At 46.8% G+C, this 23,001-nt stretch overlaps 1 protein-coding gene across 1 annotated transcript in view; it reads right to left on the reverse strand.

The window, feature by feature from the left end:
- The window catches only part of LOC135262729 (glucocorticoid receptor-like), a 73,433-nt gene that overhangs the window by 13,100 nt on the left and 37,332 nt on the right, over positions 1 to 23,001 (reverse strand). The window contains exons 3-5 of the mRNA XM_064349898.1: positions 6,054 to 6,217; positions 3,299 to 3,325; positions 878 to 994 (exon numbers count right to left, since the gene is read on the reverse strand). Of these exons, the coding sequence (XP_064205968.1) occupies positions 878 to 994; positions 3,299 to 3,325; positions 6,054 to 6,217 (308 nt within the window). The remainder of the gene's footprint in view (positions 1 to 877; positions 995 to 3,298; positions 3,326 to 6,053; positions 6,218 to 23,001) is intronic.

A 23,001-nucleotide genomic window follows, 5' to 3' on the forward strand; every position in this document is an offset into this window, starting at 1 on the left:
TACTCGAAATATTTTCCCCCCACTTTGCTTCATTTTCACTCCATAAATGTATTTGAAATAGCAAAAAAACAAAAAAACAAAAAAAAAAAAACAGGAAATCATGTTCAAGTACCTCTAAACCAGAAGCAAATGCATTACTCATACACGAACAAGTAGATTGGCTGCCTGTCACAGTATGTACCGTACATTTGAGGTTAAAGGTCACCCTCAAATATTATCAACTTGCCTCTTTTCCTCTTTAATTTACTCTGTGAATGTTTCTATGGCAACTAAAAGCTTTCGTGGTAACACCTAGGATTTGGTTCTCCACCAATTCATCCACGTTTTTGTCCTGACTTTCTTTTTTTATTATTTATGCTTTTAGCTCAGGAAATAAATTGTTCAAATTCATAACCTTACACTACTTACGGTATGGCAATATAATAATACAATTTTCCAACCAGTTCCAAATGCCCAAGGAGAACTGTGAGCAAAATGTACACTGCACATAGGGCAGATGCCATCTTCCTAACATTTCTTTCTGTGAAAATACTATCATTTCAATTCCACAGCAAAGCAAGCCATAAGACAAACACGGGCCCGTCTCTTCCACTTGGCTCTGGCACAGGAAGTGATGTCATAGGCAAGAGGGAATCAGAGGAACAGGGGAACGTGGGAGGGAATGATACTGCAGAGCTCTCTCTCTCTCTCCTCCCCTCCTCCTCCTCCTCTCTTTCTCTCTCTCCTCTACTCTCTCTCCCCTCTCTCCTCTCTCCTCCCCTCTCTCTCCCCCTCCCTCTCCTCTCTCCCCCTCCCTCCCTCTCTCTCCCCCTCCCTCCCTCTCTCTCCCTCTCTCTCTCTCTCCCCCTCCCCCCGGCTGTGGTGAGTCAGCGTTTACCTTCCAGGTTCATTCCCGCCTGGAGACACTTTCGGAAGCGGCAGGCGGGGCAGTTTTTCCGTCGGATCTTGTCGATGATGCAGTCGTTCCTCCCCGCGCACAGGTAATTGTGTTGACCTGGGGGAGCGAGGGCAGGTGCATGGTGACAAATGTCGTTCTGGGGCTGTTTTACCCCCCCCCTCCAACTCCCTACAGTAAAGTCACCCTGAACGAACCAATCCTGTAACATTATCGCCACTGATACCCATCTGAGCGCATCCGCACACATTAAACCATACGTGTTATCGCACCCGGGAATTAACATTAAAAATTAAAGCGCATGAGCACACATAAAGGCCGATGGAAACCACCAAGCACTTGTGAAAATAGAGCGAGCTTGCAGCCTGCAGACATCCATTCCCCTTAAAAACCACATCTCCCAGAATGCCTGAAAAGGCAGAGGTCAGAGGTCACACGACAGCAAAGAAGGAAAGTCCAGGGGTCAGAAAGAGAAAGTCCTGCCATAAGTTTCTTCCACCCATGAACTCAGCCAGCTGATTTCACTAATTAGTTCTGCCTCCTGGCTGAAGAACTGAGCTAATTTTGCAAATCCAGGTCATTGGAACAACATACTGGGGAGGGCTTTTACTGTCTGAACCTGGATTTCCACCTGAGATAACCGAGGAAACGTACATGCATATTTAAAAAATAAAAATAAAAAAAAAAGAAGTTTATTCCGGTGTCTATTTTTAAAAACCTCCTTAGCCACAAAGACCGACCTTTCCTGTCCCTCAGAGAGGCGAATGTAAAACCACAGGCCTGGACCGAGGAGATCGATAACCACAGCTCCCCGAGTGGCCAGGAGGGTGCCCTGCGGGTGCTGTAGTCTTTTTTATTCCCCAGCCCGTTACGCACTGCCATGGCATCATTAAATTACCCGCTACACTGAGAAACAGCCCTTAACAGGCGGTGTTCTTTACTCGATTCCACCGGCCCCTGGGGGAAATTGTCAGACAAGCCACCCCCCCATACCCCCCCCCACCCCTCCCAATCCAGTTCTTATTTATTCTACGCTTTCGGTCAGAGACGGCGACTTTAAACAGGCCCGTGGGTGCAGAGACAGCCCAGTGTTTGCACTCCCCGCGAGGAAAACTAAGCAGAGGAACAGAAAAAAGGCCGAAATGGTGTCAGGACCTGGAAGCCCAGTTCAGCGTTGAGGGGGGAGAAAAAAAAAACGGTTCGGTCCAAAAATGAAGTGGGGTTTGACGCTTCAATTTCTCTTCTCGTTCTCATTTGGTTTCGTCGATTCGTTTACTCGCCCCGTGGCCCATGTGACTCCCCATTGAGCAGCGGGGGCTCTGCGAGATCTTAACGAGGTAAAAACGAAAAAAAATCCCCAAAGGCCGAAACAAACAGACATGAACACATCTCCTCGTTAAGCAACAACCGAGAGAAATAATCAATTTTAAGCCCGGGCCCTCTGGGATATGGGGAAATCCACTGTGTAAGTAATAGTGGACCGTGCGCCATCCATCACTGTACAACCATAGATTTTTACACCAGATTAATTGTTTTCCTTTGGGGGAAAAAAAAGGTAGATGCTTTTCACCACACTCAGACTGACCCGTCACAACATACGTGGGTCTACTTTAAAAAACAACGTGCACTCGTCTTGCGGTTTTTCAAAGCCATAAAAAATCAGGACTACCTTCAAATTTGCATTTGTCTTGTGGTTTTTAGAGCCATAAATTGGGACTATTTTTAAACGATTCACGCTGGTGTTGCGGTTTATAAGTCATAAAACTATTTGAACTCGTCTTGCGGCTTTCACACCATAATAACCGACGTCTCAATCATTTACTCCTGTGGTAAAATAATGTGAGGCACTACTGAACTTAATAACTGTCAAGTGCTGGTAGAACAGGATCTGAGCGATGGGTCTGAATGTTTAAACAGGCCGGTTTGAGTCATACTGACGTGAGCAAACACTCATTCTAATTTTGCACAGTCCACAGTCACTTTATGACACAGGGAAGCAGGGAACACGTTAAATGTCAGGACCACAGAAAATGCTCAATATTTAGCACAAGCTGCATGTGTGTTATTTCCAAAAAAAGATTAAATCACAAACATTGTCGTCAGAATTCTTCCGGCATCGTAATGCGCCATCAAAGATCAAAGCTTATGACAGGAGAGGTAACAGGCGAGAACTTAAGGAAAAAATTTAAACTAGACTCTGAGAAAACAGGCACTGATCAATCAATCAATCAATCAAATCAATAAATCACTCAGTCAGTCAGTCGGACATGCATTTAAAAAATCCTGAGGAAAGGCTGAGCAGGTTAATTTGTAGTTTTCAGTTAAAAGTTCAAAAGAGACAGAAAGTATTGGAGTCCCCTAAAGGACGCAGAAACAGTAGTAAAGGGGAAATGATTTATTTACCATCCGTGTTTTGTCGTGCTCTCCATCCTTCATCATTGCGAGAACAACCGCAGAAAATATGGGGGAAGAAAAACAAAAATAACAGATATAATTTCCCGCTGGTCAAATATCAGACATTAATACACTTTTGCATGAAGCAACCATTCTAAGTGGCCAATACAACAGTAAAAATGTACTTAATAAAAAACATACTCAATTACAGCTCAATGCCGTCATCATATCTGTTATTTTTGCATTTAATATTACTCGATGTTGCATGTACGTAAAATCAATGCTTTGTATTTTTTGGGGTTGTAGAAATATTGTCCATTGGAAATATTCTTGTTTAAATGTACCACATAATGCACTGATAAGAATGTGTTGGTTAGAAGGGAAATACATACTGTAAAGGAAAAAGGTTGCAGGTCAATTCATGAACAGTACTGACAAACTTTAGATTAAAACATATTTGTAAAACTAAAGGAAATCGTTCACTGGTCGCAAATTGGAAATGAGTCAAATTTTCTGAACGTACACAGAGCGCATGTTTGGTCACATGATACTACCCTGAGCATAGCATACATTGGCTCCGAGAGAGCATTCCAGTGTTTTATGAACACAAACTTCTAAAATATGGGAAGGAAATAAGAATTTTATTTCTGAATGACTTTGTTAGACTGGGGATAAGTGGGAGTGTTCCTAACCCACACACAAAATATCACATAAAAAAAAAAACAAATAGAAAAAAATAAAAACATAAAAGGACTGATACCCAGTTTCATTTAAGGCAGCTGAAAGCAAACAGCTGAGTTTCCGTGAACAGCAGGGACTGTTCGGCGCAAGCGGGATCCCTCATGAAACAAAATGGAAGTGTTTTCCTGTGGCTCTTTGGAGCCGTTTTATCCCCCCCCCCCCCAAAAAAAAAAACGTGAAATGGATGCTTATTAAAGTTTTTTTTTTTTTTTTTTTTTTTGCCTTAACAAAATCGAGGGCACACAAAAGCAGAGAACACAATGATGTTCAGGGCTCAGGCCTAATTCTGAAACGCAACACAGCCAAGGGGAAGGTGAAGTCACGCCCCTTAGCAACAGTCCCCGCCTTTGATCCGCCGCCACGGAAACCAACTTAAAAGCACTTGCTTCAAACTTCCCTCATAAGACATCCAAACAAAAACTCAGAGGTTTTGGCAGAGTCAACAGCCATGGCTGCCAAGCCATTAGCATCTCACACGCACTCATGCACACACCCACAAACACACACACACTCACACGCACACACACACACACAAATGCGCGCGCGCGCGCACTCACACACACACACACACACCATCCTCCCCAAACAGAGATGACCTGCATTGCTAATCATTCTATGCCACTGTAAGTACACAATGTTCTTTATCGCTGCAGAAAAGACTGCCGTGGTTTTTTGTTTGGTTTTCTTTTGATACTGCGATATTCTGAACATCGATGCCCGCTATTCTGGTGGCAGCGGAAACTCCCCCACACAACTGCACACCAAAACTGCACGCAGGTCTGCGTCAGGTTGCAGCCCCGGAGCTTCTGCACGCAGGGAACGCATCGCGCGGTGGCACAGTCCGGAATTCACCCCTTCCTCTTAATCTAACCGGCCATCAGCATGTGCGAACCCAGCGAAAGCAGCCTTCCCAAGCTGACGCGACATCACCGCGCACAGCTGGCGTCACGTCGCGGCAACGCTGCAACACCGTGAGAACGTTCTGTGTGTGCTGGGAATCGGCCCTGCCGTACAGCCGCGTTCTTCTGTGGGTATGCTGCTTACACAGAAGGCCAGTGACTTCGAAAGCTCGGTACTGGTCTTTTTTAATGTGGGACATCCTGTTTTTTTTTTTTTTTTCTTTTTCTCTGAACTGTCATTCCAGAAAACATAAATGTACTGTAGGATACAAAAAAAAAATGTAATTAAATGATGTGCGTTCAATCACTCAAAGAATCACACAAATAAAACAAAATGAAATGTGAGTGAGGCACTTGGAATTGTTTTGCAGTGGTTTTAAAAACATGCCAAATATGTCCTGATTTTTCAACAACAAGCCTTTGTCAAGACCACTAGCTAACAAAGCTACCTATATATAAAATACATATTTAATTTTTTATTTATTTATTTTAAACCAGGGCCTTTATTTATTTATTTATTTCCTGTTTTAAGTGTGTTCAGAATCATTAGTTTTGCTGAGAATGCTCTGCTGGGAATTAATAACAATAATAATAATAATAACAATAATAATAATGTACAACACATATCTTACACCTGTGTTAGAAGCTTGTAAAAGTGTATACCTGAAGAAAAAAAAACAATTCAGGTTGTACATTAACACTAAAAAAGCCCAAAATAGAACTTGAAAAATACAGCTACCTGCAACGATAAGATAAGACTGCTCACATGAAAACTGGAGCATGGAGCCACAAGTTGTTTAACAGCCGTCTGCTAGGGACCACCAGTCTCAACAACAGCCCAAATGGAACAAACAGTGCAAATTGGCCCCATATGTGTTTGGAAGTTGTTTGAACAATACCACTGTCAAAATGTGTGTTCACACAACATATTCTCACAAACAGAAACACCAAACAACCTCCAAATAAACATGCACAAGAATAAACAGATTAATCGCCACTTTGTCTGCGAATCCTTCCAGCTCGCACACACTGGAGGAGCGGTACCTATCCCATAACGCCCTGCAAACCTTTAAAAGAGAAGAGGAAGAAGAGGAAGAGGAGGAGGAGGAAGAACAGGGGCTCACCTTCCACGGCCCTCTTGAAGAACACCTTGCAGCTGCCGCAGGTGAGCACGCCGTAATGGCAGCCGGAGGCTTCGTCCGAGCACACCAGGCAGATCTTGTGGGTCGCGCCGCTCTTCGAGGACCCCGCGGACGCGCTGGCCGTGGACTCGGCCCGAGGGGCGTGGCTGCGGGACCAGAGAGAGAGGGAGAGACGACCGCGTGAAAAACCACCCTTGGCGAAACGTCACCAACACACACCTACCAAAGGGTCATTTGTAATTGGACTTCATTTATATATATATATATATAGCGCTTTTATCGAAAGCGCTTTACAAGTGATGCCTCTCATTCACCCATTCACACACACACCAACGGTCAAAGGCTGCCATGCAAGGTACCAATCAGCTCGTTGGGAGCAATTAGGGATTAGGTGTCTTGCTCAGGGACACTTCGACACGCCCGGGGCGGGAGATCGAACCGGCAACCCTCCGACTGCCAGTCAACTGCTCTTACCTCCTGAGCTATGTCGCCCCTATACCAGGAACACTGGACGGGACCTGTCACTGTAAATAGGCCTTAATAGTACACTGCTATTTGCTCGAGTATCGATTTATACATCATACGGTGCTCAACAATAGCAAAAATATTTGCGAAGAGGACAATGGCTATTGTGCTCCCAGCCGCCCAAGCTAATCCTCATTCTGACCCGGGGGAACTGTCGGTTCAACGAGGATGACCTAAAGAAGCCGCAGGTTAGCTCTCAAGGTTAGCGTTGTGTTGCCACGCAACTGTGCACACATAGTGAAACCGTACGGTCAGCACACAATGAAACCGTACATTCAAAAAAGAAACTACAAAACCTATTTACAGTTGAGATAATTGCCTATTCAGCAGAGGGCTGGAGGGTGTGGCGGTATGGCTGTTGAAGAGAGGGAAGGGCAGGGGGAAAACGTGCACAGCGTGACATGCCGGTGCGTCAGATCTGCGTTGGGACAGACACCGGGAGCCGTGTGAAACTGCGGCATCGGTTAACGCACAGGCGTTGTGAGGACCAGGCGGGCCAGCAGCAGTACGGACCAGCTGCTGCGGGGCCTGACGGCACAGGCCATTACGCCAGCCAGCGAGACGTTTACGGTGACCCAGACGAGAGATTACCCAGGCCTGCACAAGCAGCCGCACAGCCTGTTGGGCAAGGAATGGGCGGAGTCTTCTGATGTTGTCTAGGGAGAGCCTGCAGGACCGGGTGATTAGTGGAAGACACTGTAGAGCCATATAGAGTGACTGAAAAGCATCTTCGCGGAAACCTTTGCAGGGAGGAATAGGGGGTTCAGCCTTCCCCAGGCTGAGATTCAGGCGGAGGGTGGACATCAAGGCGGGAGGACGGCAGAGATCAGAGGCTGAACAGGGGCCTCAGAGGGAGGGAGAAATTGAGAAAAAGAGTTCAGTGTCATCAGAACAGCAGTGAAATAACGTGCCATGAGCAGAGGCAACTGACCCAAGTGATTTTGTGTCCTGAAAAAAGAGGAGGGGGCCAAGCGGCAGGCCATGTGGGACACCGGTCAAGTGAACTGGGAGGAGGAGACAGATCCCCCCCCCCCCTCCCCTCCAGGCCACATGATAGGATTGGCCAACAAGACATAAGGCGAACCACGTGGGGGCGGAGCCTCAGAGTTCCATCTCCACAAGGGATCGACCGGCGACTGACGGCATGGCAAGCAGCGAACAAGCTGAGCGCGGGATGAGGATGGAGGGGGCACGGTATGAGGATGGAGGGGGGGCACGGAATGAGGATGGAGGGGGCTGAGCGACTCGGCTCTCGCTGCGTGAAGAGCCTCTCGATCTCTGAGGGCAGCGGTCTCCGCCAGGTTTCTTAATGACAGGAAGTAGCACTGGTCCCTCTTAATGGTAGCGGGGGCCATGCTGGTTGGCAGAGAGCATTCAATAAGAGCGGAGATGAAAGGAGGGGATGGCCTCAGAAATGGATGGGGGAGGGGGGGGGGGACGAGGGGTAGAAGAGAGTTAACAGAAAACCTCCACCACCACCACCAACAACAACAAAAACAACATGAAAGAAAACTATTTTTGACCCCGAATTGAGTTTTCCACTGGGGTTACGCCGTATTTCCTAAGGAGATGAAACACATGCGTGACAATACGAACCACGAGGCTAACACTGTGTACGTAAGGCTGGCATTTCAGACGCAGACATCCACTGGCCATTCTTACGCAACGCACAGCAATGGGAATATTAAGGTTGGTGTCACTGGTTTTACAGCCAAATGGGGTTACAGTACCTATAAATATAAGCTATCGGCAGTTCCACAGAAAATGTCGAGGCACTGCGCAAGATAGCGTTTTGCACATTCAACCCAAAACTAGCTACAGGGACAAGTTGCCATTTTGAAATCGTTTGTTATTTGTTATTGCCATAGAGCCCAGTAAACACTAGCACTGACCAATGCCGCTGCCACATTGTAAACAGCGTAACTGGCTCTCCATGCGACATTATTTGAGATGGACAAGCCCAGAAAGCTTAACTCCTTAAGGTGCGAGATGACAAATATGTGATTGTGATGTTCTTAATTAAACATTCTAATGCTGATGTCACAATCACCACTGGCAACTGAAAGCAGTGGAGGTTCTGGAACGCTGGCTTAGAATTCTGAAGACAAAAGAAACATTCCAACCTTGCTCTTCAAAGGGTTAAGACAAAGAGCTCACCATCACACTGCAAGAAGCATCATAAAGCTGAACATATTGTTTTGTTCATGGTGCCTCAGCCCTCCCACGGTTAGCGTGTAGACCTGGCCTGCATGTTTACAACACTGAACACCTGGAATAAACCAAATACCTAACATCCATTCTGCCCAAACTGAGAAGGGGGTGGGGGCGATGGAAAAACCAGCTAAAGGTAAGATGACTCATTAAGGCTGGTGAGGGTTGCTAGGATGCGATCCAGCAGCCCCATGATAAGCCCCATGATGACTGAGAACCGGCGCATTCTGGGATATATTTAGGGCCTGCACGCATGGGAGAGCGCAGGACAGCTGCGCAGCAGAACACCAACGCGGACCAGAGTGGCAGAAGCAGACGAAAGATAAGAAGAGATAAGATAAGGAAAGATAAAATCTCATCTGCTCCCGGTATAACAGCGGCGTCTCATAAGCTAGGGTTCGGGACTCAAAAAGGGTCCCGGAATGAGTCTGTAGTCCTCCAGGCTACGCGAGCATTTGCACCAGACAGGTCCCTGAAAGGTACCGAATTTAAAATTTGAACCACAACGCCAGGATGCATTGAAAATGTAGGTCCTGATGTTAAAAAGTTTAAGGGCCAGCGTGTGGGGACAGCGTGTGGGGACAGTCTGTGCGAACTGCACGGCACCGCAGAGAGCTGCACGCTCAGCGCGGCGGCGCGGGGGAAACGGGTCACGGGACCGTGATGACTCACCCGCGCGCGGAGCTGCGGAGCGAGGACACGGAGCTCGGCGGCGGAGACGGCGGGGTTCGCACGGCCCCGCGCCCGGGACACGCCGCCACCGCCGCGCGGGAAGGGGGGGGGAGCGAATCGGGTCACGCCGCGCTTCGCGGAACAGCCCGGCGTAGGCCCCGCCTCTCTCTCTCTCTCTCTCTCTCTCTCTCTCTCTCTCTCTCTCTCCGCAGCCCGGGCACAGGCTGCACATTCCAGCCCGTGTTTACATCCACGCTCTGTGAATCAGAGGAGCTCTGTTCTGTGAGGTCAAGAGAGCAGCCAGTTCTTTTTTTTTGTGGCTTTTTTTTTTTTTTTTTTTTAAACAGTCATTTTCGCTTTGAAGAAAAAAAAAACGAGAAAAGAACAATCTGGGGGGTCACGTGTCTTCAAACGAGGTCGCTAGGAGGGAGGACGTACAGTAGAGCAGCCGCAGAAGCCCGCATTCTCAGAATTTGGGACGCACTTCCTGTTCCGGCCAGAGGGTGGCGCCTGACTTACGAGCAGGGCCTCTCTCTCTCTCTCGCTCTCTCTCTCTCCAGCTCCCGGGTCCCAGCGTGTGCTGGCCCCTCGGCGGGAACACCAGGACCCCGGGCGTAAACACCCCCCACCCCCGCGCCGCCGCGCCCCCCCTCCCCCCCCAGCGCGCACGTGTGCCCGTTACATCACCGGGCGGGCGCATGAACGAACCGGCAAAATATGAGCGCAGGAATGCGGCCCGGCGAGTCCCGCCTCGCCGACCTGTGAAAATCACGGCCCCCGCTTTTCAGATCCGTGCTCCGATTCGGCTGCTGCAGCGCCTCCCGCACGGCGGCGTCTGTCTGCCCCCCCCCCCCCACCGCCCCACTCCCTCCCTGCCCACAGCACTCCAGATAAGACAGGCAGCAATGCTAAAGCTCCTGTGAGCGGGCGCTAATGATGACATCGGATGCTCGATGCGGACTCTCTCTTCAGACAGATTCGTATATTTGCCGGCTTCACTTGAGCCGGTTACTCATTTGCCTGGCAAACGTCCTTATCCACGGTGACCTCATTAGCTGCAGCCAGCTTAGCGTGATAAAGGGCACGCGAGCTCGCCAGGGAACAGAAACGCCACCCTCACAGCTATAAGCAGTGCTCCTGAACTAGAACGCAACCTAGCTCCTGAACTACCATGCAACACTGCCCCTAGACTACCATGCAACCTAGCTCCTGAACTACCATGCAACACTGCCCCTACACTACCATGCAACCTAGCTCCTGAACTACCATGCAACACAGCTCCTAAACTACCATGCAACACAGCTCCTCGTCTACAATGCAACGCAGCCCCTAGACCACAATGCAACCTAGCTCCTAAACTACCATGCAACGCAGCTCCTCATCTACAATGCAACCTAGCTCCTAAACTACCATGCAACACAGCCCCTAAATTACAATGCAACACAGCTCCAAGACAACCATGCAACCTAGCTCCTGAACTAGAACGCAACCTAGCTCCTAAACTACCATGCAACACAGATCCTAAACTACCATGCAACCTAGCTCCTAAACTACAATGCAACACAGCCCCTAAATTACAATGCAACACAGCTCCAAGACAACCATGCAACCTAGCTCCTGAACAACCATGCAACCTAGCTCCTGAACAACCATGCAACGTAGCTCCTGAACAACCATGCAACGCAGATCCTAACCCACCATGCAACACAACCCATGGACTACCTTGCTACACAGCTCATAAACTACCATGCAACCTAGCTCCTAAACTACAATGCAAACTATTTCCTAAACTACCATGCAACACAGCTCCTAAACTATCATGCAACCTAGCTCCTAAACTACAATGCAACACAGCCCCTAAACTACAATGCAACACAGCCCCTAAACTACAATGCAACACAGCCCCTAAACTACCATGCAACACAGCTCCTAAACTACCATGCAACATAGCTTCTGAACTATCATGCAACACAGCTCCTAAACTACCATGCAACACAGCTTCTGAACTATCATGCAACACAGCTCCCCAGAGTGTTATGTAACCTAGACATCGAACCACATCGAAATAGCAAGCCAATAAAAAAAAATTTGGCCTCTTCGTGCACAGTCAAGTCATTGAAGCACATCAATGTTACTGAGCGTTCATTTTTACATGACAGGAGCATGATTTTTCAGCAGTAACTGGTCACACTGGTTGTAAGCTACAGTCCTTCATTTGCATAGCACTGCTAAGCTAACCATTCAAAGTCACAGTCACAATATCGGTTTCGGCTGGGCTGGAAAAGCTTGCTTATTATCTACCGGTAATTTGTCTAGTGCTTTATCTTTATTTATGTCCCTTCAAACTGCATTAGCCTACATTTTCATACCCACCACCCCATCCCCCAAAATCTTATAGCCACAGTCATAAGCGTGCCTAAGCGAGATCATGGAGCGTTTCTCCATGCTGAAAACTGCACGGCAAAGGCGGCACAATATTTGCCAAAAACACATCCAGCTGTGTACCAATTTTGGGTGGAAACCCCCCACCCCACCCTCACCTCCGAACAGGTGAAGCGTTCACGAGATTCCTGGAGAAATAAAGCGAGGAGAAAGAGCCACACACACCACCGCCGGGGTTTTTCCACTTGATCCGTGTGCTCATGCGCTGTGTAACGCCGAATCTGAACTCCTGCCACCTGGCAGCCATTTTGGGCTTCCAAGGGCAAATAAGAATATTCATAAGAAGTCTTTTGTCCCAAATGCTAGTAAGAGTCCTTCAATGGGGAGCTAGGGAGCCCTGTGCTCCTGCTACAGCTCTGGCACAGTTCTCAGCTCAGTGCTCAAGCGACCGTCTTTTAAAAACATTTGCTGTGTTTTGTACTTCAGTACTTTTTTTCTTTCATGCCATTTTACGGCCTGAAGCCACAGGCGAGTTTCCACTGCGCGGACAGTGAAGTTTCGCGCTCGTGTCTGTAATCTCCAGGCGGCCGAAGGGAGGAGTCGCTGGGTCCAGAACGTCTTCCCCGCCTGCTCCTCCACCCACCCTCCTCTTCCTCCCTGGACCTCCGCACAGAAACGCCTCTCTTTTTTTGGGGGGGCGTTTGTGGGTCCTGTTGCCAAACTGGACGGAGCCAGGTGGCGTGCCAGATCCCTTTACGTAATGGAGACCGAGGACATAACTTTTTCTTTTTTTTTTACAGTTTTAAAAAATATTTTTACAGTTACTTTATTCGAAGCACTGCAGCAATCCTCCAACAATCACACGCAATCTATTATTTTTGCAAGTTAGCCTATACGTTACATCATTGCCATAATATCCTTGTTTTTATCCACAATGTTTTATATATTTCCATACCGTATTTTCAGATATTCAGTACGACCTTATCTACACGCTTCTAAACCCTTTATGACTTCATTGCACACGGGATGATTATTGATTTGTTTTTCCACGCCGGATTTTCCTTTCGCTGTTTAAGATTGCCGTTTAACTGCCGTCTGGTGTTCAGTCTGCATATCCCGCCATTTTGCTGACAGGGCTCCTGAAACAGGTTTGGTGCTGAGTGGCGCACTTCAACGTCAAATGATGCAAATACAGTTTAAACAAAAAAAAAAAAACGCAGATGGGCCACTTTACTTGCATTTTGCATTCCTTACTTTTTTTTGGCTGGACCCCAACAGCGGGGCCAGCCCTACAAACTGCGAATGTCTGTGACTGAGTCACTGAGTGATGAAGTTACGCCATTGGTCGGCCGGAGAGGTCCAGCCACATAACTAGGTTTTGACCTGGTCTTGTTCTAGGTTATTCAGACAAAAGCAGAGGGGGGGGGGGGGGACCAGAGACAGGAGGACTGTCGGGTAGGGTTTCATTGGCGGGAATTGAACCGATTGCTCTACAGCTGCGATGGCGGGGGGGAACAAAAAAAAACACACAACTGTTCCACAACCGCCACGGCGAAGATCAAACGGCCGCTCGCCCGCCTGCATCACAGGACGGGACTCTCTGATGCAAACAAAACCCCCAGCACAAAACACCAAAGAAGAAGTCCCCACAGGAGGACTATCAGTCTACCTCAAGGGGGCCTCTCAAACCACAGGCCTGTAAGCTTTTATTCTTTTTTTTTTGTTTTTTTTTTGTGGTGTCTTTTCAAATCAGCAGCCACTTCAGGCCTTGGGAAACAAGGTGTGCAGACTCCTTAGCCAATCAAAGACTTAGGTTAAGCACTTAAGTGCAGAAGCCAGCAGGCACAGCGGCCCTCCAGGATTTGAGTTTGCGACCCTTGGACTACGTGAACCTACAACCACGAAACAATACAGCGTCAGGGCCGAAACACAGTGGTCCAGGCACCAGCAGTTAGCGTGTATGAAACTGCATGCCTCCCTGTAAGTGCTAACCAAGCTCAGGCACGTGACTTACTCAGATGTTATACATGCTGTATTTATGTCTTCGCTGATACAGCTTTTGCAGACAGAAGTACATACTATCAAAAGGGTGACAAGAATAGAGCTACTGAAATTGAAAGCGGTCTGCTTTCATTCATAATATTTAATTATTACATAATATTTTTCTAAACCACTATTACCGTCATCCAATATTATATACATGTTCACCACAGCAAGAACCACAAGGCTAACTGACCTGGTTACTGGGAGGCCACTTTGGCATGCAATACCCAGCTACTTTCAGTTAGACAGCCTTTCATTGTTTTCTGATGCTAACAATTCATGCTAAAGGTTCGTGTAGATGGAAAATTCCCTAAAATTGTTTAGGGATGGATACTACATTGTATTAAAAAGCAAAAAAATATATTTACATACATTTTTTGGTGAACTATCACACAACAGTGTGCAGTTATATAATAACCTCCAATTTAATGAGATGTTTTGGGTTTTGTTTTTTTTTTTACCTCGCACCTGTATGTATGTTTGGCTTTCCCTTTCGTAATTACAATCCTGTTAGCATCAGCGCTAATCTGCGGTAATCTCTTGACCCGACATGAAAGCTCAGGGAGAATACAAGCCAGAACGCTGGCCGCGCCACTCAACCATAAACAAAGCAGGGCTAACTGGTTAGCATCCAGGCTTTGCATCACAATTACGTCTCACGTCCCACAAAAACTCCCAACGGCCCCTCAGGAAAAATAAAACGCACAAACACAAATTTGCATTTGGCGGTCACAGGAAAGGGAAGCGCGCGGACGTCATTCTTCAGCTCGTGAATCTAGGGGCTTCGCAAAACCACCTCCGTAGCACGAGAGGATTTAGCGCTGGGCCTCACAGACAAGGCCTCCTCACACCTCTGAGCCCCTAAAATCCGACCGAGATCTTCCATGACCGCACGGTGCCTTTTTACGGACCAACGTATGAACTTAACTGCGACAGAAGCTGTCACTGGCGCTGAGGCGCTAAAGTTTGGAACTACAGGGGGACCATTCCTTCTGAGAAATGCTTTTTTGAGTTTCAAATTTTTTTTTAAAAATGTAAAAAAAAAATTTTTTTTGCTCCTTTTATTTGTGGACGCCCTTCGCTGTAAATCAGTCGCCCATACCTTACGCAGACTTTACGAACGGACGTCCAGCGTGTTAGCGCTGCCCACGCACTGGGGCAGGCCGAGCACGATGTGCGTGACAGGCGAAGAGCGAAAGGGAAAAGGTCAAGGCGTTTTGGGCGATTAAGGAAATATTCCACGACCTTTCGCAGAAAAACGTCCGCCGCTCGGCCGCTCTTCCACGACTTTCCAGCGTCACATTTTTTAATGGATTTTCCAAGGCTTCTGGAAAGCACTGCGGTGGATGTAAATACATAAATCTGAGGTCACTTCCTGTGGGGAGCAGAGCCCCAGAGACGTCCCCAGAGGAAGTCGGCGCTCAGGAGTATAAATAGAGCGTCAGTGCGAGCCGCCCTTCGAGCGCTGCGGTGTTACTTGAGGAGACGCGCACGGACTCCACCCTCACGGCCAGAGGGGGCGCCGTCTCTCATTTTCCTCTTCTTGTAACACTGGCCACCCGGGGAGAGAGAGCCTCTGGACGGACCCTAGTGACTCACTCCACCCACTGCCATTTAAAAACTCAACTGCCAACTCAACTCAGTGCTCAACTGCCACCCGCAGACGCACCGCAGCTTTGCGTCTCCCCTGTATTGCATGTCAGTGTGCATTACTGCGAGGGACGGGGCCACAGCAGAGAGGGGAGAAAAGGAACGACCCGCTGGCGGAGGAGAGGAGCCGCGTGCGTCCGCCGCGGCCGATCCGCTTTCAAAACACACCGCCATCGTGACAAGAGTCTCAGAGGGGGGGCGGGGTCAGAAAATGATATGCGCTCGACCCCGTTAACCCGCTCCCCCACGGGCCAAAGCCCCGCCCACTGGCCTCCTGTGACATCACGCGGTTCCGTTTCCATTCTGAAGCGGGTTCTGGAACCTGAAGGCCGGGTGGCCCCCCCTCCCCTGGTGCAGCCCCCCCATCCCCCCCCCCACCCCACCCCCGGTGCAGTCGGCAGTTGGGAGCGGGAGGCTGTTATATAACGCTCACATTACCAGGAGAGCTGCTCTGCCCCGCTCCCGCTCCACCAATCACGTCGCTCCATGCACAGACAGTACAAAGGAGGTCATGCAGTGGGGGATTATCTGATTCATCCAGCCGGAGACGAGCGGGTGCAGACACACACACGCACGCGCGCGCACACGCACACACACACACACACACACACACACACACACACACAGAAACGCATACAAACCCATAAAAAACATACACAGAAACACACACACAAACAAACACAGACTTATACAGACACAGAAGTATGCACACACAGACACACATGCACAGGCACGCACACACACACTCACACTCACAGGCACGCACACACATGCACACACACACACGCATGTGCACATGCACAGGCACGCGCACACACACACACACACTCACACACACAGGGTCCTTTGGTCAGGAGACACAGATGGGGATTAGAAAGCTGTGCTTGTTTCAGACTCACGTGATGAGTGTGGACAAGCCACAGCGGGCAGGTCCGTCTAGCGCGGCACTACAAAGCGAATCAACGGTTAAAACGCGCGGCCAATCACAAAAAAGCCCTTTCGCAAGACACCGCGGCTTCCTCAAACGCGCTCAGAGGTGACTATTCCTCTTTCGCCATCTCGCGCCGTCAAAGCCCTCATTTATGCAAAATTAAAAATATGAGGATTCCCATTTAAGAGGCCTTTTCGCCTGACGCCCCACGCTAAGCACCGGACACTCACAAAAGGCTGGGACTTCTGTACGGGCTCAGTCTTCTAATTAATTGGTCACTTGCTGGCCCTCATTATTAAGAGGCCCTTTCATTGGGCAGAATAGTAGTCGATTGTTTCCCTTCAGCCACACACACACACACACACACGCATGTGCCCTGGCGCGGTCGAGCAGCTGAACGTTGGTCACGTGCCGGGGCGAAGGCCCGCGCGGCTCCGCCTGCAGCTCCTTGCGGCTTCTGTTTGAGAAATATAAAGGCCTTATCGCGAGCAGGCGCTCGGCGAGATCTGATAGTTCTGCTTCTTCCGAAGCAGCTCGGCGCTGCCGCACCGACGCACCGCGGGAACAGGGAAGGCCGAGCTCACACGAACGCCAGCGAGCCGCGAAACCGAGAGAGACAACGGCAAACGCAACGTCCGCTCGCGTGCGCGAACACACAATGTGGGAATCAAGGAATAATACCGTATAACCCTGAAGAGCTGTAAATAAAGGGATAATACTGTATAGCACTGAATAACTGTAAATAAAGGGATAACACTGTATAACCCTGAAGAACTGTAAATAATGGAATAATACTGTATAACCCTGAAGAACTGTAAATAATGGAATAATACTGTATAACCCTTTAAGAGCTGTAAATAATGGAATAATACTGTATAACCCTGAAGAACTGTAAATAAAGGGATAATACTGTATAGCACTGAATAACTGTAAATAAAGGAATAAGACTGTATAACCCTGAAGAACTGTAAATAAAGGGATAATACTGTATAGCACTGAATAACTGTAAATAAAGGGATAACACTGTATAACACTGTATAACTGTAAATAAAGGGATAACACTGTATAACACTGAATAACTGTAAATAAAGGGATAACACTGTATAGCACTGAATAACTGTAAATAAAGGGATAACACTGTATAACACTGAATAACTGTAAATAAAAGGATAACACTGTATAGCACTGAATAACTGTAAATAAAGGGATAACACTGTATAACACTGAATAACTGTAAATAAAGGGATAACACTGTATAACACTGAATAACTGTAAATAAAGGGATAACACCGTATAACCCTGAAGAGCTGTAAATAATGGAATAATACCGTATAACCCTGAAGAGCTGTAAATAATGGAATAATACCGTATAACCCTGAAGAGCTGTAAATAAAAGGATAACACTGTATAGCACTGAATAACTGTAAATAAAGGGATAACACTGTATAGCACTGAATAACTGTAAATAAAGGGATAACACTGTATAACACTGAATAACTGTAAATAAAAGGATAACACTGTATAGCACTGAATAACTGTAAATAAAGGAATAACACTGTATAACTGTAAATAAAGGGATAACACTGTATAACACTGAATAACTGTAAATAATGGAATAACACTGTATAGGACTGAATAACTGTAAATAATGGAATAACATTGTATAACCCTGAAGAACTGTAAATAAAGGGATAAGACTGTATAACACTGAATAACTGTAAATAAAAGGATAACATTATGACACTGAATAACTGTAAATAAAGGAATAACACTGTATAACTGTAAATAAAGGGATAACACTGTATAGCACTGAATAACTGTAAATAAAGGGATAACACTGTATAACACTGAATAACTGTAAATAAAGGGATAACACTGTATAACTGTAAATAAAAGGATAACACTGTATGGCACTGAATAACTGTAAATAAAGGAATAACACTGTATAACACAGAATAACTGTAAATAAAAGGATAACACAGTATGACACTGAATAACTGTAAATAAAGGAATAACACTGTATGGCACTGAATAACTGTAAATAAAGGAATAACAGTCTGTGTCACTGAATCAGAAGAGCCAGAGCTGAGTAGCCGGGTGCATTTCAGGACAGATGTCGTTACTCATGATGCTCGTGTTGTTCTGAGAATTTTGGCATTTGGTGTTGAAGTGTGCAAGACAAACGGGACGCGGCGTACTGTCACTGTGGCCTGTGGCCGACGCCATGGCCACCAGCGGACCGCGGCGAAGGCTGACAGCCGTGCATTCAGGCAGGCAGGGAAGGCCGAAGAACCTGGCTTCCAAATCAGCACCGGAGAATGTTTAATTAAAGCCATCCAGCTGCATCCGCCCCCAAACGCGTCCCCGCCGCACGTAGACCACAGAATCTCAATCTTCAGAAGACAATTTCTCATGATCGGGTCTGGCCACAGCCCGTGCGGCAGATTAATCACAGAACTTAAAACAACAACAAAAGCCTCCACAGCACATTATCTTGGCTCAAAGGCAAAAAACAACAAAAAAAACAAAAAACAAAGAGTTTAATGATGACATCTGGAGGGGTGACTGACCAGAGTAATCCAGTTCACATCCGAGAGAATGACGTATGTCAGGATGAATACCGAACCTCACCATGCCATGGTGCACACTATACGGCCAAAAGTACGTGGACACCTGGCATCCAACATCTCATCCAAAATTATGAGCATTGATATGACGTTGGTCCACCATTTGCTGTGATAACAACCTCCACTCTTCTGGGGAGGCTTTATACTAGATGTTGGAGCATTGCTGCAGGGATTTGCTTCCATTCAGCCAGAAGAGCATTAGTGAGGTCAGGCACTGATTGGGCGATTAGGCCCGGCTCACAGTTGGCCTTCCAACTGATCTCAAAGGTGTTGGACGGGGATGAGGTCAGGGTTCTGCGCAGGCTAGTTTTAAGTTCTTCCACACCGATCCCAACAAAACCATTTCGGGGAACGAGGGACAAGGCATTCTCTAAGGCCACCTACATCAAAGGAACATTAACTAAGGACCGGTGAAGAGGCGGAGCTAAAAAGTTTGATCCCACACTTTCAGAACGAGGGAAGAGGAAACACGACTCTAAGCAACATTGTGACAGCAGCCCAGCCAGCTAGCCACAAGTCACATTAGGAGGCTGAATGTCAAACTGCAAGCTTCTACAGTTGCTAATAGTGCAGCCTTGCTCTCAGTGTAAGCCAGGTAGGCCTATAACTCAGAATGTTTGCAAATGTGGGCAGGATGTTGCAAAAGCCCAGCTATTCAGGCATGTTTACATGAGATTGGCGTTCCATTAAAAGGCAGGTCCAATACTTCAGATTAAATTTAATAAGTGTTGAGTTTCAGTCAAATTAAGTTGCTACTACAATTTTAGAAAACTAAAAAAAATATATATTTTTAAAAGACATTCTATTTTTGTCACATAAAGCCGGCCTGTTAAGTGTGAAAACAAGGTGTTTAAATTATCACAACATCAGCATTTATGAAAAGAGGGAGAAAAAAAAACAGCTGCCATGTGATCATTAAAAAAAACATCACGTGGCAGCTGCATGGGCTTGCTAGTGATTGGCTGTGAAATCGACCCCCGACAGACATGAGTGGTCAGTTTTTTCCTCCAACCTCCCTTTCCCCAAAAGCATTTCACATGGCCTTTGTAGTTTAGAGGTTCACTACCAGGTCAGGTGTGATGAGAGAAAAAAGGTCAAAAAATAAAATAATAAAAATACACAACGAGCTGCATAGTGGCAAAGATTCCTACCGTGCTCTGAAAAGAAAAAGAAAATTGATAATTATCGCAAGCTGAGTTTACTTCGCAGTCCTAGCCGCGGGCATTTATTCTATTTCGTGAACAAAGATATGAGCTGAATGATCGCATTCATATTACCAGACACACGGAACAACGGGGATCGGGGCCAATAAGAAACAGCAGCTGCTCTGCAGAAAATAGGTTGCATATAAATGGCTGTTATTGATTTATTGTTTCATTAACCTTAGGCAGAGAGATTAACCAGGCTCTGCCACTGGCCCCCTTCCTGAACTCAAATGCCTCTGTTACCATAGAGTCTAAAGCTGGCCAGTGGGCATCTGTTACCACAGAGTCTAAAGCAGACCAGTGGGCCTCTGTTACCATAGAGTCTAAAGCTGGCCAGCGGATTTCCAAACTTACAATTTATCTTCAGAATGGAGGCTTGAGGTAGAGGCCTGAGCCCATGTGTTTTTTTATACCGGCCACGTGTGGTTAAGAGTGCCTTACGCGCTCCAACACACTGCAGAATCACCCCCCCCCCAACCCCCACCCCCACCCCATCCCAGAAAAAATAGCAAGTTTTCAAAAATAACCCTCTGTAATTCCATTTTTGGCCACAGATTACAGGGTATTATGGGTGCCCAGCTTACAGCGGTGAGTAACCCTCCGCAGGTCTCCTGCTACTTCCTTCCGACGTAAAAGAACCCGAGTCGCTGAGAAGAGGCTTCCTTTGGAGCTTAACCCTTTAAGTTGTGAGGTCACAAACGTGTGGTTGGAATGTTCTCAGCTGAACATTCTAATGCTGATGTAACAATCACTGCTGGTAACTGAGAGCAGTGGAGTTCTAGAACACCGAGTTAAAATTTGAGGGAAAAAAAAAAAACATTCCAAAAAAAAAAAGACCCCACCCTTCGAAGGGTTAAAGAGAAGAAATCAATTCCAGCCCTCTAGGTCAACAGCAGTCTTTGTGTGCCCAAGAGTGTTTTTTGCTCCCTCTGGTACAGCTGTGGCGGAAGTGCAAAAAGAGAAAGCTGCCTTCACACTGAGCAGAACAAGGCCTCAACACGGAGAAATGGCGGGATCAATTTTACCGCTGACCCGGGGAACCCAACAGACCCGTTAATGCCTACCTGTCACATGACCCCGACAACAGAGAAAGAGACCCCCATGGAACAGTGACTCATGGGTCAATTTTCTATTATGGAAAAGCCACAATGCAGACAGAACTATGCAAAGTGCGGCGCACAGTGCGGTCGCTAAGAAAGTGCACCAAAGCAGCGCTCGAAGAAATTTCCACTTCCTCGAACCGCAAAAACTCCAGCTGTTAAAAACGAATAGGCGAGATCATGGCCAGGGGTTGAGAGCGCACCGGTGTGTTCCTGTGGGTCACTGAGTAGAGGCGTGCATCGCCTCCACACATCCAAGAACATCCAGCTCAACTGTACAAGCGTCAGGGCCATTCAGCTGGATCTACACGCATAAAACAAATGTAGGGATTTAGGACAGACCATACTGGAGCCGATTCGGCAGGACACACGATGTGATGTCAGTGATGCAAGAGACATCCAGATTTATTCACAGATGAAGAGTACAAGAGGGTGACCGGCAGGGTGGGGTGGGGGGGGTGGGAGGGGTAGGGGGTTAAAAGGAAAAGTTCCTCCTGCAACTCATTCAACTGTTTACGTTTAAACTGTCGCCTGATCTGGCGAGTCAAAAATACTTAAGATGGATACCAAGACAAAACAGAGTAGGGCTTATTTATTTATTTATTTATTTATTTTTAAAGATGCAACAAGCTCTTGTAAAGACTCCAGAGAGACTCAATGTAATAGAGAGGCGATTAAAAGTCTTAAATTCACCATCATTTCATTCAGCTTTGCTAGTTAGCAGATACCCCACGCACCCATCGACGTAGGAACTCAATTTATTCGATTACTAGACGTTGCCATGACGAATTAAACGTAAATGTTAACACGTGTCTACAAAGAGCCCAGCAAGCTTAGCCGCACCCAACACCACCTACTCAACACCTCCTACCCAGCACCACCACACGATGACTGGGTCTCCGTCACTGACCATCATGAGTGGCAACTGATGAAATTTTCCGAAGGGTTTCGTATTTGTGTTTCAGAAACGGACGAAACGCACCTTTTGCCTCCAGCGCTTTTCACAAAGTCACTCTCAAGAGCTATAAACAGCTTGTGACATCTTGTCCCTTTTCTTGAGATATAGCCTAGCGTGTGAACGTTTCTCAAATGAAGAGCACCTTCCATGAATACATTAATAAATGTGTAGAGCAAAAGAAAGTACAAAATACACTAAAATATATTTTTTATTTCCTTTTAATCACTTTCTGTAAATGGTTTATCTGAAGGTACTCACCATTTTTGCAATTCAAAATTTGTCAGCGATAAAAGTCAAGATTTCCACAAATCTGCATCAATTTTTAAGTACTGAGAAGCTGAACTTGGGTTATGAGGAACATATTTCCTGTGCAGGACAGCTTCTACACAAAAAAAAAATCAATCAAGCAAATCTTGAAAATGAGATTTGGATAAAATGGCAAATCCCACTTTCTGAAGACAAAGACCTTCTGCAGCATATCATTAAAAAAATATACTACCATATACTTTCTGGAACCTTCTGGTTGGGTCACATTTTTAAGTAAATGTCATTCAATAAATGATTAAAGTTAAGGTATTCTGAAAGTAGTATTACTTAACGGACGTTTGTGTCACACATGCTTACCA

Source organism: Anguilla rostrata, chromosome 9, assembly GCF_018555375.3.
Source record: "Anguilla rostrata isolate EN2019 chromosome 9, ASM1855537v3, whole genome shotgun sequence".
Lineage (NCBI taxonomy): Eukaryota > Metazoa > Chordata > Actinopteri > Anguilliformes > Anguillidae > Anguilla > Anguilla rostrata.